Source organism: Echiichthys vipera (genome assembly GCF_963691815.1).
Source record: "Echiichthys vipera genome assembly, chromosome: 22".
NCBI lineage: Eukaryota > Metazoa > Chordata > Actinopteri > Perciformes > Trachinidae > Echiichthys > Echiichthys vipera.
Window position 1 is genome coordinate 17,754,990 of NC_139847.1, and position 16,770 is coordinate 17,771,759.

General features: G+C 40.5%; 1 protein-coding gene across 1 annotated transcript in view; it reads left to right on the plus strand.

Annotated features, from left to right (window-relative positions):
• The window catches only part of nrxn2b (neurexin 2b), a gene marked incomplete at both ends in the record, with an annotated part of 653,173 nt that overhangs the window by 261,743 nt on the left and 374,660 nt on the right, over positions 1 to 16,770 (plus strand). Inside the window, 4 exons of the mRNA XM_083937460.1 lie at positions 3,924 to 4,362; positions 5,669 to 6,052; positions 8,730 to 8,933; positions 12,185 to 12,211. Coding sequence (XP_083793586.1) covers positions 3,924 to 4,362; positions 5,669 to 6,052; positions 8,730 to 8,933; positions 12,185 to 12,211 — 1,054 coding nt within the window. The remainder of the gene's footprint in view (positions 1 to 3,923; positions 4,363 to 5,668; positions 6,053 to 8,729; positions 8,934 to 12,184; positions 12,212 to 16,770) is intronic.

Sequence of the window (16,770 nt, forward strand, 5' to 3'; positions counted from 1 at the left end):
GAATAAGCTTTTGTCTGCTTGCTGTTTTGCCTTGGCCATTTCCGTAGCCTCCTCTTAGATATGTGTTTCCAATCTGGCACCTGGTCACTCTGTTGTTATAGAGGCTGATACCCAGCGATGTCACCACCACACACCTCTGATGATTTAGAGGGATTAATAATTATAGTACAGTCTTGAAGTCTAGAAAAATACTAGTTATTGTTATGTAGTTATTGTTAGTGTGCCTCTTAATCATTAGGATTTTTCCTCTCGGGGGTATGCTTAATTCCATGTGTAATTGACTTTTAATTGACAACAGAACGATTGATCTGGACCAAAGTATTTTATGGATATGTTGACATTGCATTTCATTGCCCCCTCTTTTTGTTGGGTCAAACATATAAAATAATCATGTTTGTTATGGTTGTCATGATATGGACTGGGAACAAGCTAATCAGCAAAAAAAATAATAAAGAAATGCAAAAGCCACATTGCAGATAGTAACTGGCCTAAATGTTATCTGGTGCAGCATGCTGCTTGCTGTATTTCCTGCCTCATCTTTGTTCTACATGCTGTATGATCCAGTGTAAAAAGCAGAACACAAGGCTGCATCTTCTGTAGAAATAAGCAGCATGGATATACAATTTAAATAGCTCGAAATACATGATATAAAAATAAATCTTCTCCCTCCTCCCGCTGCCTTTTTTCTCTTTCACCCTTCTCTTTTGCTAACACCTTAAGCCAGGAGAGCTCACGCCTTATTAGCTGCCAGTTTTAGCGTTATCATGGCTAATTACCAGGACTAATCTTTGCTAATGATGACATTATGAGTTGTACAGTACATGTAGCAGCATGGCCAAAGAAGGAGATAACCAAAGGAGGCTTAAATTCAGGAATAACCCAGCATATATTTTTTCTTGTGGTTCATCCTGTGCCTGTGCGTAGGTGTGGTATTTGACAGAGAGGACGAGAGCGAGGATGTGGTAGAGAGGGAGTATGTGCATGCATGTGAAAAAATAGGTAAGATTGGAGGGGGTTTGAAAGAGATATGGTGACAGACAATGAGGAATGACAGCAGCAGTCTGGTGGGATTAGATAGTCAAAAACCAAATACATTGAACCGCAGTGCACAAGACGAGCCTTTCAGTGGTGCAAATATGAAAACAGGCCAATGCAAATGGTGACTTAAAACACAGATAATGACTCAGCTTTGATTCATGGACCAAGCAGACATTAACAGGTATTTTAAAGCAGGGAATACATTTTTAAGCAGCAAGAAAGAGGAAATAATCATACATTTTCCCATGAAAGGAGATGTTTAAAATCCCTCAATGTAAAGCATAAAGTATGAAGCTGCTCCATAGATGATGGATTGAAAGGATGTTCTAGATGACACAGAGTATCCAGGGGATTGTTCTGAGTATATGGGTACATTTTCTTAATCTAAAACTGAATCTGTTTGAAATAGGTTTCAAATATCTGCAAGTTGATTTTTATAATCTGCCAAAAATAATATATATATCTATGGCTTTGTGGAAGGTAGGAAATCCATATAAGACCGTATGGTATTAATTTAAGAGGGTGTGTAATAATATCAGTTCAAAGTTTGTAGTTATCGGGGAAAAGCATGCATAAGCCATTGATATGACACCAAAGCAAGAGTGTTAAACTCTAATGACAATGAGCAAGAAGCTTTTCTTTGTCTTTACTTGGACAGTTCATGTCTTCTACCAGGATAGAACGTGAGACTTAACAATAACAGAACAATCTCCTTAACCTTGTAGCTAGCCCAGCACTAGAAAACACAGATATAGAAAAAAAATGTCCCTACATTCCGATTACCTGTCAGGGAGCATGTTTGGGTGTGTGAGAGAGTGTGAAGAGCACTAGAATCGGGAGAGAAAACACACAAACAAATGCAAAGGCCTCTGCTGCTTCACACTTTTACCTTGAGGACGGCCTCTCAAAACAGTCTACAGAGTGTTCAACAAATAGAAGGAGAACCGACGCTAAAGACAATTCACTTTGCCTTTAGCACTTAATCCATTATAAATGCATATTGTGAGGTATGGACACACACTTTGAGCTGAAACAATTGAGGCACATTTCATCAAAGTCTCAAAGTTTGCATTGAGGCTGACATTGAGTATACCCTGAAGCTTGTTATGGTTTTTTTTTGTTTGTTTTTTATTGTGTACATATAAAGGCATCTCTGAGCTGTAGCTTTTGTTCAAAAACAAATAGTTAGTTTTATGGATTTGACCAAGAGTTAGAAGTTTATACAGAGGTGAAGAGACACACGTCAGAAGTCAACAGAGGCATGTCCTGGGTAAGCCAGTGACACAAAGTTGTTCATCAGTGTTTGGAAATGTTCAAAGTGTTAAGGATTCCCTTATCAAATCATGGAGCAGCAGTAAACAGCGCACTCATATGCCTCCATTTCTTGGTTAGGGGATCATTGGTCAGGGATAGAAGAACAGCATCTGTAGCAGCACTTTGGATCAATGTTGGTTTCACACTGCTGTTAAACTGAGAGTCATGTGTTTCATTCATGTCTTGATTAATTTCCCCATGCTGACAAGATGTCCCAGCAGCAGCTATAACTGACACTTGAAATTAATTTGAGCAATTAGGATGCATCTGTGAGATCTCAGGATTATGAAGGGATGTTATTCTCAGTTGCAGCTGTATTTTGTTTTAAGGCTATAAAAACACATTTTATAACATAAAATAATAATATATTTCTAGATGTCATATTTAAGTCCACAGACATATCTAACATTATTTTATACAGCTCCGCCAAGGCCAAAAGTCCAGTCTAATATGATATGCACATCTGCATGTGTAACCACTAGATATTTGTGGATATATTTCCCAAATTATTAGAATGATGCCAAAATCTGGTTGTGCTGAGCTGAAACAGAATCATCTCAGCTGTGCATGCATTATGTAGTTCTCAATTGGAAACATTTATCATACATTTGTAGAAAGATGCTCAGACTGAAATAACATTTGGAAGACATAACATTGAGTCAAATATAAATTTACATGTAAAAAAAGAACAACATATTACCCAAACCAGTATGGTGTAGTTACACACATAACCAAATACGTCCTGAATACTAGCGAAAAGCATTTGCAGATTTAAAAGTTACACAAGTTACAAGTTAGAACCTCCACATTAAAAAGTATTCATGCGTGCATCAAATACATGGTCATATAGGAGCTAATGACCGCACAAATTAAAAACATAAATCCATAATGACAAAAGCTACCAGCATATCTGCACAGGCTCATTCACAACTCATGACTTGCAGGTGACTGAACAACAAAGAAATGCTAAAAGTAGTAATGTCTTAATGATGAAGTTCTCCAACTCTGTCCCTCACTACTCAGCGTGTCCACTGATATAAGCAACAATGCAATTAATCTACAAACAAACCAAGCACAGCAAGTACTATGACCTCTATATCATCAACCACTGGACAGCGAGGAGTTGAATACTCACACTCACAGGGTACCCCATCGTGACTCTCAAATATTAACCAGAAGAACCAGCAGTCAAGACCATTAATAAGACCACTAATGCACTTATGTTGCGACCACTATTACACACATGTTGCGACCACTATTACACACATGTTGCATAATGCATGATTTGAAGGTGACACTGTGTAACACTAATACTGTAAATACACAGAGACGCCTATGAATGTGTAGCCCCACCTAGTGGAAAAAGTCAAATCATACAACTGGTCCACTAGATCCACCCCAAAATTGAATGGGTTCTTCCTCGACCCATGATACATTTGCCACCAAATCTCCCAAAAATTGAGCCGATAGTGTTTCCATAATCCTGCTGACAGACTGACACACGTGGCAACTGAAAACATAACCTCCTTAGAGGAGGCAATTAACCACTTGCTTTCCTCTCTGCTCTCCAGGTTGTGTACAAGAACAATGACTTTAAGCTGGAGCTGTCACGGCTGGCCATCGAGCGTGACCCTAAAATCACCCTGAATGGCGACTTGGTGTTCCGCTGCGAGGACGTGGCAGCCCTTGACCCTGTCACCTTTGAGACCCCTGAGTCCTTCATCTCCCTGCCCAAGTGGAACACCAAGAAGACAGGATCCATCTCCTTCGACTTCCGCACTACAGAGCCCAGCGGGCTGCTGCTGTTCAGCCACGGTCGTCCTCAGGGTCCCAAAGAGCAGAAGCCCGGTAGGGAGCTGAAGACTGATTACTTTGCCATGGAGCTGCTGGAGGGGTATTTGTACCTGCTGATCGATATGGGCTCTGGAAAAACAAAGCTGAAGGCCAGCAACAAGAAGGTTAATGATGGGGAATGGTGCCATGTGGATTTCCAGAGGGAAGGGAGGAAAGGTGAGGGAGGTTATTGTGTTGAAACTGACAACTGATCTATAATTTGATGGCTGTTTATGCATATTCATCATCCACATTTTATTTCCAGTCAGGTACTTATTTTCACATCACATATTTGTTCTACTAATTTACCTCACATTTACCTGTAAACCAATCAACATATTGACAACTAACCACAGTAGGTGTCTGAATTCTTCTTTTTTTTTAAAGTAACATTTAGATATTTATATCACCAGAGTTGATACTTGCACCATCAAGAAAAAAATTGTAATTTTAACTGTCATTGGTAGAATCCTTAATGGTGATTTAAAAAATCACCCAATTCACAGTCATCTTGTCAGTGCTGTCTATGTTAACAATGTGTCAACTAAAAATATCCTTTGTGTCATTTTCCTGGATGTGCATTCGTGAAAGTGCATTCAAACCAGAAAGAAATGGCTCTAAAAAACTCACAGTCCTCACTGACATGCACCTTATGTGCAGATTTACAACTGAGCCTGGATATCTTCTGCTAGCTCCACACTATTTTTCAAAACCACAAATGTGCACTTAGACTAAACATGTAATCAATATTTTCATTGTTTTGATCAGATCTGTCACAAAAACTGAAATGGTTACACATACTGCAGTATTAATAACACATGTCGTGGAATTTGTTTTTTATTTTTTCAGGCAGGCTACCTCTGCCTGCATGAGGGCACAAACGGGGGCATCTGCACGCTTGAGTGTCTGGTGTCTGATAAATGATCTGTAGGTGGGCAAGCACCTAGGACATTATATCTCCCCCTAATGGTGTCTTATAATGAGGAACGGTGTGAATGAGTGTGTGAGAGTGTGTGTGTGCTTGCATGCATGTGATCACACTGCTGCTCCTGCTGTAATTGGCTTTTAATAGAAAATTAAGACGGAGTCGTTAATCACAGAAAGATAGAGGGCCTTTTCTTTCACCCACTCCCTGCTGCATTCTGCTTCCCTTCTCCTCCATTTAGCCTATTACAGACACATTAGACACACACACACACACACACACACATGCAAACACACATTCACTCTACTGTCATCTACTCTCCCCATCTCCTGTATGTCCCTCTAACTGTGCCCTTTGTCCATAAATTAGCCTCTTTTTGCCCCTCCCACCCAACCATTGACCCACTAACTTGACCTCCCAACCACTCATCCACCAATCCTGATTACATACTTCTTCAGTATTTAGCTTGTGACTTTGTGTTTACATAGCTAGAGGCATCCATTTGCCAGTGTATTATAAATATTTTATTATCTATTTGTTCTTGTTTCTGTCTTTTAGGATCCATCTCAGTCAACAGCCGCAGCATGCCCTTCAGCTCCCCAGAGGGCAGTGAAATCCTGGACCTGGACAGCGATATGTACCTAGGTGGGCTGCCCGAGTCTAAGTCAGACCTCATCCTGCCACCAGAGGTTTGGACGGCGCTTCTTAACTATGGCTACGTAGGCTGCGTGCGCGACCTCTTCATTGACGGCAAGAGCCGTGATGTCCGACGTCTGGCTGAGATCCAGAGCGCATTTGGCGTCAGCAGTTTTTGTACCCGTGAACTGCAGAAGAGATGCAGCAGTGCCCCCTGTGGCAACGCAGGTCTGTGTAAAGAGGGCTGGAACCGCTACATATGTGACTGCATCGGCAGCGGCTACCTGGGTACCAACTGTGAGATAGGTAAGGAGGGTGATGTTGAAGGGAATGGGTGTCTTTGTTGGTGAAGAGACTTAAAGATCTAGAATTCATCAAGTTCTGAACAGCTATGCATGCATCTAGTTTGCAATATTAGACAAATCTGAAAAGAGATGCCATTGTATCATCCCAAGACATACAGATTGACACATTCTTACAGTGACTTTTATAATCAAGGCATCATATGCTAGAGATTGTTAAACATGAACCAGCGGTAACTTGCTGAATTGTTAATGTTGTATAATGTTTACAGTGCAATTCTGTAACTCTCCAATAAAGCAGAGCCAAAAAACAAGTGTAGAAAGGGGTATTTGGATAAGGTGCTGCCTTGTAATTCACACAACCAAGCAGCTGCTTTATAGTAAGAGTAAAAGCTCCACAGGGAGAACCCGAGGCTGGGTGGCATTACGGCCAGCTCGCTGGGAGGGGGGAAATGGAGGCTGAAGCAATGAAAGAACAGCAGCAGTCTGACAGAGCAGCCAGGCCCACTGTTGCCATCTGTGTCAGCCACGCAAACCCAGGTGGCGTATACGCCACAGCGAGGGGTGGTGAGCTAGTCAAATAGCACCACGTACGTCTGATTCATTCCAATTAGCTGCAGGCGCCTCTCTTCATGGTTTGTCTTTGCACGTCCATGGAGGTGAGTGAGCCATGACAGTATGGGATTTTGAGGGACAAGGAGGGTAATGAGGGAAGGAGAGAATGGATTCAAATCAGGACAGTGGAGGTAGAGGATGAAATGTCTTCATTTTGAAGGGTGATATTTTAACAGTTTTGTCTTTGTGTGCTCATATGACAGATGTGGTTTCAGTGAAGCTCTTTTGCCATCTAGTGGAGGTTTGTGTTACTGCAGGGCAGTAGCACGGGGCCTTTTTCTAATAACCAGCAGCATATTTCTCTGTGTCAATAAACTGATTGCATAGATTAACCAACTTTAAGGATAATCAATAGTATTGACTAATACCCACCCTAAGCCATATACAATTAAAAACATAGATGGTGTTTTAAGCTGTCGCTAGGATGATAATGACTGTGTTAGTGATTGTTTTGATTGATTGATAAAATAATTATGCATTGGAATTATATTGCATTTTATGTAAGTGATATCGCTAAGAGGGGTCTCCAGTGAGTGTGAATCCATGCACTACACTTTTTAAACATCACTGCTTTTACCAGTCTACCCACAGCTGGGATTTTTCTGCATCTTTTCACATCATTTTCTTAAACCTAAACGTTTCATTTACCCTGACAGTGACACATGTCATACTATGGTGATGCATATCGACCCGCACTGCAAAATAAGAGCTGTACTCAAGGACCTGTCACTCTTCACAGCAGTCTATTTATGGCATGGCTGATTTCTAGAGAGAGTAACCCCGGCTGTGCCTATCATGAATAATTTTTGTTACTTTTCTAAGCTTGAGGACAGTCTGATATTGGATTCATTGTGAATATTTCTTGTGGTTTTTGTATATATACGCTTTAATAGATGTTTTCATTTTGTTCAGTGGGCCGTAGATTTTTGTCATCTGATGATAATGTAATAAGGGTGTAAGAAGTCCTGAGAATATTCTGCACACTACAAACATCAGCTGGACACAAATAAAGACACACTAATGTTAGGGTGTAGTTTACATGCTGTCATCCAGATGATAGGTAGGTGATTGGTATTATATCTTGATCAAACTGATAGGTTTTCAGTTTTCAGACAGAAATTGTTTAGAATATCATTCTAGCTGAATGTTTCCTTAATCTTATGTTGTAGATATGGCATCTAAACACACCTTTTTTGACAAATAGGGGATTTTGTATGTGTCTGGTTAGATTTTACATGGTTAAAGTCAGAGACAGAAAGAAAGTTGAGGTAAACAGTCAGATCATGACAAATAACAAATATTGAAAATCCACGTGTTTAAATCTCGTTTAAACTATGGCTCCATTTGAGACGGATGCCGATACCGATTTTAGAGAGGAAACATCCACGGATTTATGACATGGCAGCTGAAATAGTGGATTTTTGAGCTGGAATAAAAATAGACATTTGCACTGATTTTGCACTTTTACAGCTCTGAAAAAGGTATTCAGAAGGCTAAACACATACATTTATGAAAGTATATTTAACATATAATACATTATTTATCCAATGTATTATATATCCTCAGTCAATTATAAATTAATACTGCAGAAATAAATAAATATATAAAAATAAATAGTTAAATAAACATCCTGTTCAGTATCATTCAGTTTCTTACCATTCAAATAAAGAATAAATACAAATAAAATAAATTGCGTAATAGTACAGCATGTTTCTGCATTAAATGTTCTGTAAAAAGGTTATTCATAGGGCATATCAGAAAACATATATGTCGATAGATACCAATATGCCTGTGATCATATTGATAATATTGGCTGATAACAGCCTGGCTTTTGTTTTGACTAAATGTGTATTGTTTTAGGATTTAAGTACTGCATCATATGATTGATTTGAGAATTTGAAAGATGCTTGAACTTGGCTGTCAACACTGTTCTGTCCTATTCAGGTGACCTCCATGCCTATGCCCTGGGTCCTGAGTCTTTACTTCTCTGTCAGCATCCTCTCCAATGTAATGTGTTACCCACTTGTCCCTGTCCCTTTTCTGTCCTCTGCCTCACCCCCATGCAGAGGCGACAGTGCTGAGTTATGATGGCAGCATGTACCTGAAGATCATCATGCCGGTCACCATGCACACAGAGGCAGAGGATGTGGCGCTGCGCTTCATGTCTCAGCGGGCTTACGGCCTGCTCATGGCCACCACCTCCAAGGAGTCAGCAGACACCCTGCGCTTAGAGCTGGATGGAGGCCGCGTCAAGCTCACAGTGAACCTTGGTAGGCCACCGTAATGTCCATGCTAACCTTTCCCTTACCATCCCTTGTCTCCTCATCTTCACTCTGCATTTTAGCATTGTATACTGCTGAACTTAGAAGAATGGTTTGACATTTTAAGCTTTGCAACATTATATTTTCCATTGTCAGATAATTGGGTGGGGAAAAGCTTCTAAATGTGTCCCTCAGTTACATCACACTTGTCTTGTATAATAGAACAAGCTTCATTTAATGACAAGTACAACAGTGAGATAATAAGCTAGATCATGCCCATCACTGCCTATTGGTGTAAATAAGAAATATCAACAGGGTGCAAAGGCTATTTGTTTTAAAAAAAAAACTGAGGGGCAAATCCAGAAACTTCTCCTCCACAAACTGCTAAATTGCTTGCTGCAGGAATATGAGAGACTGAAAGTAAAATGTTAATGTATCCGCCCATTTGCCCTTTGTGGGGAGCCACCCTGCAGTCACTTGGGTTCCATATTATTCGACCCCTGGTCCCACCGCATCCCCTATTCATTCACCCACTCCCTTTTGTTTCCTGTGAAGTCTCATAGCCTCTCCTCCTGTTTAAAAGATCCATCTCTAACAGTATCCCTGGCCCAATCCTGAGCCTTACCCCACTAAGCTGTCTCTAGAAGCTTCAAGGTGGCCTTGCTCCTGTGTCGCTCCTCCTCATGGTTCTGCTCTATTCCCATTTTTGTTGAGTTAGCTGAGGGGCTGGTTGGCTCCACTTCTGCCGAGCAGCAGTGCTAAGAGGAGACATGAATCCTTATAAGTAATTACAGATGAGTTTAAAGACGAGGGGGCTGTAAAGAGATCTGTAAGGCAATGTAAGTGGGGAGAAGGTCAGTGACACTGTAGAGTTAGTAAGGATGGTCTCAGAGAAGCGGCAAAAGCATTCCCTCTAATAACTGGCTAAAGAAAGCAGATCTATTAATTGATATAATGCTTATTGTAATGAATATTAGTTCTCTGGGGAAGATGGGTATGACCTTCCAGCTTAAGGATACCTTAGGTGTGTCCTGATCCTTTAAAGGATTCTCAGCGATGAACCAGGATGAGCTTGCACCCTGGAACATGGGAGTTTTAGCCACCATAGAGACAGGAAACGGGGGCGGAGGTGGCCACTCCTCTCTCTTTTTTCCCTTTCTCTCACTTCTTTCTCTCTTTCTTCCTCTCGCATTTTCTGTCATTCATAACCACCCCCTCCCCCATCTGGCTCAGACTCAGAAGATGGAACTTTTCATCCCTTCAATGGCCTGTATGTCTGCGGCCCTTGTATCAAACAGTCAGAGAGACCGGCACACAGCTGTAGTTGTCTGATTGCACACACATTAGTACTTACTGTCCACAGGGTCCGCATTCCCCAGACCACACTTGTGACTAATATTGTAACAGAAAAGCCCTCCAAATTTGTATACCCATTTCCCACAGAGAAATTGGACCCACATTTCTCAGTTTACTCTGTTTAAAGTGGGACTTAAATGATACATCAAAAAGTCAAACAGTTGGCTGACTCTCTCAGGATTTTCTTAACTTGTTTGCAGTGAACTAATTAGCGAAAATCCAGTGAAGCACAGCAGCAGGGAATCCTCAATAACAGGCGTTAATCCTAGTTAACATAATGCAAGTTCTGATAATTAATCACTAGGAAAGGCTATTGGAGAGAGATAGCCCTAATGATATTTATTAAAGATAGATAATAATGCTAACCTGCTCAGTGTGTCCGCCGAAATCTATAACACTGTCAGATGACAACTTGCTCAGTCTAGCTTAACAATGTCAGACTGTTTATTGATCATCAATAAAAAGTTAAAAAATAAAAAACATTTTTTTTTTACATTCTGTAGGGACAACTTTTGCCTTTTTCTTAAAGATACCACAGATGTGGCTTCTTACAGAATGCATCACTGCTTACCAAACACATGTGTATCTCAATGGAACTGTATTTGTGTTACCCCCACTGCTCTACAGTGTGTTGCTGGTCCCTGGCTGTTTGTGTCCACTATTCTGTAGCGGTTGACAGCTCGAGACCACAACCCAACCACTCTGCCACATGCACATGCAGTTTACAGCCACTAGATGGGGCTGAATAGAAATTAATTTACATCTATGTAATTGGATTGGGCATAATTATTTAATTCCTGTAAAGGAAGTCTCTATTTACCAAGTCCCTTCCCGAGGGGACGTCAAAGGTCATGGTGCATGGAGCAGATGTTCACAGACACACTATGCCTTTTCTTCCAATTGAAGAATAAAGCTTTATAACCAACACTCAACCACTTGTGCAACACAGCTTTTAAAATGATAACACTTTTCACTGTGCTCTAGGTTGTATCAATTGAGCACACAATACAGAAAAGGGTCTTATTTCTTGTGGTTTGTGTGCACCAGGCGTGAGGTGGCTGGGATGTGCAGATCACCCTTTCTTGTCATTTACACTGTTGGGTTTCTCATGTCCAAAGAGCTGCAGAAGGCAAGTGAATCTCAAATTGCTAGTAAAGGAGGCAGTTTAGGTGCAAGACATTATATCTGCTTTAGTGAGCACACAAAAGATGCAGAAAAAAAACAAAACAGTATGCAGTGTGAGTGTTATGGCGTCACAGTGACAAGAAAGCAACCATCTGAAGTTATTTAGGACATCTAACTCTGGCTAAAACGTTTTGTGCGGTTTAAAGGATTAGGCCCTATCTAACTTATTTATTCAAGTTAATCATAAATTTATGATGTGTAAAGAATTGCATGTTTTATATGGTGTTAAAAACAACAGACTTTTCACATAAATGATTGTAAAAGATGGAAAAAGCCTGAATGTTTTTGCCAGATGGTACATTAAATCTTGTAAATCTAGTACTACAGAACTACACTAAACCCAGGTAGAACCTTATAATTCCTAGTATTCAATTAGCATGTTTATTATCCGAACAATTGAGCACTTAGCATAGTTTGTTTTTATGTGGCATCACTTCGTTGACCTTGCATCATAGACCCTATGATGTAAGTCTTGCCTTCTGCTGTGCTTTGGGGGTGTTGGGTGGAAGGAGGGATGGATGATGGGATTGACAGAGGAATAGGGTGATCCTGACTCAGAGCCTGTCCCCGGATGGTGGCCCCAGAGCAATGCTTGGTTATCTGCAGAATGTACCTTGAAGGATGTAAACTGTCTTTTTTTCTCTTTTATCCTCTTTCTGTCCCTTTCTTTCTCTTTTTTCTTTTATTTGATCTCACCATTTCGCTCTTTCTCCCGCCAGATTGTATCAGGATAGACTGTAGTCTCAGTAAGTGGTTCCATCCGTTTTTCTGACTAAAATGTACTGTATGTGTCTATCTCATCTTGATTCTGTACAGCGGCCCTTTTCTGCTTTCTCTTGACCTCATGATGACTGACAACTTTGAATCTGTTGATTTTTTTCCCATTACACATAATTTTCTAGCATTGCCATCAATCTTTTGTGTTTGTCTTACCGTCTCATTTGTATCGCCCCTGTCCCTTTTCAAAAACTTTATTTAAGTCATATTTTTCTTCTTTTCATAAGTTCTGTCACTTCGTTTTTTCTGTCACAGATTTAATTTTCACATGCATAATTATTAGGATTTTTCATCCTGCAATCCTCCTCACTCACCTCCCGCACTCTGCTATGAAATAATTTCATTGCTTCTCCCCTGCTTATTACCCATTCTATTCATTTTCCTGTCAACCTTCTCCAAAAATGTATTCAGAAAAGGGCAACTTGACAAACCCCTGTTGGATGTTCCTATTTTTCTATTATGCAGCACTGAGTCTCAGCTCCACTCGGCTGCACACACAGGTGTTGCTTGTTTTCTATGTGGGACAAGCTTTAGTTCTGGCCCCTAGAAAGCTAATTGCATATCCACTGAGAGTCGGCACCACCTGGTGCATGCTTGTTTTTGGAGCAAGCTAATGTGTTTCTACCCCATGCTGACAGAATGATAGCAAACAGTTATTTCTGTCATGGCCCCTCACAATTGAACAACTAGCTCACAGGTAAGTGCTGCCAGCCACAGTGACAAAATGGAGAAAACCTGATGTTTGCCATAATGTTTATGTCTGTGTGTATGTTTATTCCCATGATGTCATTGAGAGGGTGGAGCAATTGAGGCTTGACTTTGCTTGACCCCAACTGAGGAGGTAGCACCAGACAGCTATTTTCATTTGCTTTTCTACCTTGAAAAAATTGTTTGGCTGTGTATTTATTGATTAACTGGAGGATCGGGTATGTATTTGTATACATTAAGAATGGGCAGTGTTTAGTGCTGATGGTTAAGGGATTAATGTTCATCATTGGAAGGTGCTTCCGCAGAGTCACTGTGTTGGTATGTGAACCACACTTGTCCTATTCTTCTGCTGTATGTGTGTCACGTCTCTGCACTCAAATGCACTTAAACACTGTTTATGTCAGACTTTATGGAGTGCAATCCAAAAACTTCAAAAGCCTCTGCCAGGCACTGAAGTGGTCTTAGCGTATGACGAATTTCCCCACTTAGTATGTGTGGAGCCACTGGCATGACATACATTCAAATAATGCTTAGAGGATGTTGGTACCCCTGGTTGACCACTAGATGTCATTCCAACACTGGCAATATACAGGTAGTGTGATCTCCCTGCAGTAGGGAGGGGATAGCGACTGAAGCTGTTTTTTCTATTCACCCCACCGCACAACTCTCAGTCATTTCTCTGGAACTGAGCTGGATTCTGCTTTATTGTGAACGATCTTATACTATGGCCGCGTCATATTTTAATGTGACAAATGTTGCAGTTAGAGAATGCCTGGATAATACAGATAATACATTCTTCCTTCATTACATTGTAGTGTAAATACTGCTTTGGTAATTGATTTCCTTCTAATTCTGCTGTTGTGTTTAAATATTCATGCAATATTTACAGCAATAGTCTACCACATCTATTGGAAGACTTCAGTGGTTTTGCAAGTAATATTTTATTTAACCTTATATTCTTTGGTTGGCTTACCACCCCTGTATAGCAGTGCCCTGCTTCATGGCCACTCAGCCACACACCACATTGTATAAAGGATCCCAAAATATCAGTGTGTGAGTGCATAAAGGAGGGAGAGAGACTGTGTATGGGAATGAGTGAGCAAGAGATCAAGCAAAAGAGACATGGAGCAAACTAGGGTAGAGCTAGGGCCAATTTATTCAATGCCATGACATCTTGCAGTCGATTCCTCCTCCAGAGACCTACAGTGACTAAATACTGGAGTTTGAGTAAGAGCGAGGAAGCCAGATGACCAAAGTCTCTCTTCCAATGGTCCATGCAGATAGATTATCTTGCAGGGTAAGTAACACTATTAATGTGTCACTTAATATATGTAAATGTATATTCTGATTGCACATGGACTGAAAAGGCGAGTGAGTGATGGATATTGAATACTGTATATTACTGATCTCTACAATAGAGGACAAAACAAAATACAATGTCCGGAGCTACTGCCTTTGAGCAGACATGGCTATCGACATGCACTAATAAGACCGAGCCATTCTCAGTAAACCAAACTGTGTTTCATCAACTGTTTTAGGTCCCTGGTTGTTTCACTTTAGAAAATGCAGTGACCCCCCCCCCCCCCCGTAACTTCAATACCTCATATATGAATAACTTACAAATGCACACCAAAAGAACAATGGAATAGGTGGGACTTAAAACATCCATCAGAAGAAGAGGGGGTACATTAAATTTAGTTGTACTTTGTGACCCAGCCAATTCTACTGGATTGTGTCCATACAGATCCTCTGTCCATTGTGACATTAAGAATGCTACTGTGCTATTTCTAAATCTACAGTAGTTCAACCTAGTATTGACCTGCTATATGATCTTTGTTTTTCCAGCCTTGTGTTTTTATTGCACTACATTGTGACCCTGCTCTCCCACCTTAATGTGTCTGGAGCAGAGCTGTAGCCTCCAGCCCAGGTCAGGTCAGGGTGTCAGGCTGATGATATCTGTTTGGAAGGTGGCCTTTCAGCGACCAGCAACACCTTCTCTTAGTGCTGGACGAGATAAGATTTGGCATGACATATAGTGAGTATGTGGGGGTGCAAGCCCGCCGTCTGCTAATGTCATACTCTTTGGCCTATCCACCTGCAAGCTCTCACTCCAGACCACACACTGTGCTTGTGTGTATGGAAGAGATGAAAAGGAACTTCAGTAGGTAAGGCATATGAAAGCAAAAAGAAAATGTGTACAGTGCTGTGAAACAGTACGGATTTCTTCTGTTCTTGCTTTTTTGTCACACTTACGTGCTTCAGATCATCAAACACATTTAATATCAGGCAAAGATAACCTGAGTAAATACAAAATGCAGTTTTTAAATGATGATTTCATTTATTAAGGGAAAACGCACAAACCATTGTGGCCCTATGTGAAAAAGGAATAGACCCCTAAACCTAATAATTGGTTGTGCCACCCTTGGTGGCAACAACTGCAATCATGCATTTGTGATAACTGGCAATGAGTCTTTCACATTGATGTTTAGGAATTTTGGCATGTGTGGCAGAATTGTTTAAATTCAGTCAGACTGGAGGGTTTTCAACATGAACTGCCTGTTTTAGGTCATGTCACAGTATCTCAATCAGATTTATGTCAGGACTTTGACTAAGCTACTTTTTTTTTTACCCCTTCAGAGGTGGTGTGCTTTGGATCATTGTCCTGCTGCATAACCCAAGTGCACATGAGCCTAAGATCCAAACTGATGGCCGGACATTCTCCTTCAGGATTTTCTGGTAGAGATCAGAATTCATGGTTCCATCAATTTACGGCAAGTGGTCCAGGTCCTGAAGCAGCAAAGCAGCCCCAGACCATCACAATACCATCACCGTGTTTGACTATATCTGCCCATTCCTCTATTGTTAGAGGGTCAATAAGCAATCAGTGCCGAGTGCTGTTTTTTTACAAGCAGTTCTCAGAACTCTGAATAAAGATTCATTAAAGTGTCATAGATGAAAGTCAGCTTGCTCTTAAATAAAAATAAAAACCTCGAATGGTATTTTCATATTAAATATGCCTTCCTCATGTCTTATCACGGGGCATTCCCCAAATACTTGCCAGTGATTTGCATCATAGCTCCCACTCAATCTCCAGGCCTTTGAGTCCTCGCCTGATAAGTGTGTTTTCTGCTTTGGGATAATAAAAAATCTAATTTGACACTTCCATCCAAAATCTCTCCATGTAAGCAAGATGGTACACTTTCATTGGAAGTTGCAACAGCTATAACATTCCTCCTTTGAAATCTCAAAATGACCTTCCTTCTCCTATTTATTTTGAACATAGTCCTTGGAATGAGATATTATTGAGGCCCTTATACAGTCTGGATAAAATACCTCTGTGTGACAAATAGGTTCCTAAGACTTCTTTCAACACTCGGTCATCTACGTATATCTAATGGATATGAAATGTCTTTCATTGCACAGAGTACTTTACATACAAGATGGAAATCTTTGGCAGAAGGATGTTTTGCATATGAACACATTGACTATGGGTGTGAGTTAGCGAGTGAGACTAACCTTGCTCTTTAAACTAAACCTGTGGTATAAAAATAATTGCGAGAAGCAAACCAATGTAGGAAAACCCATTCATTTAGAAGCATGCACAAAGCCCATTGATCTGGATTGAGTAGTAACTAAATGCTCCTGTATATTTTTCGAGTGAGCTACTCTTTATCCTTGAATTGAGCAGTGTTCCAGATGAATGAATTTAGTTCCACATTTTTTGATTTTTTACCATAGACCAGCAATGATAGCACAGTGATGATTAATTGTATCAGGAGATGAGCTCATTTCTATCCAATGCTGCCCCAGTCATGTGAAC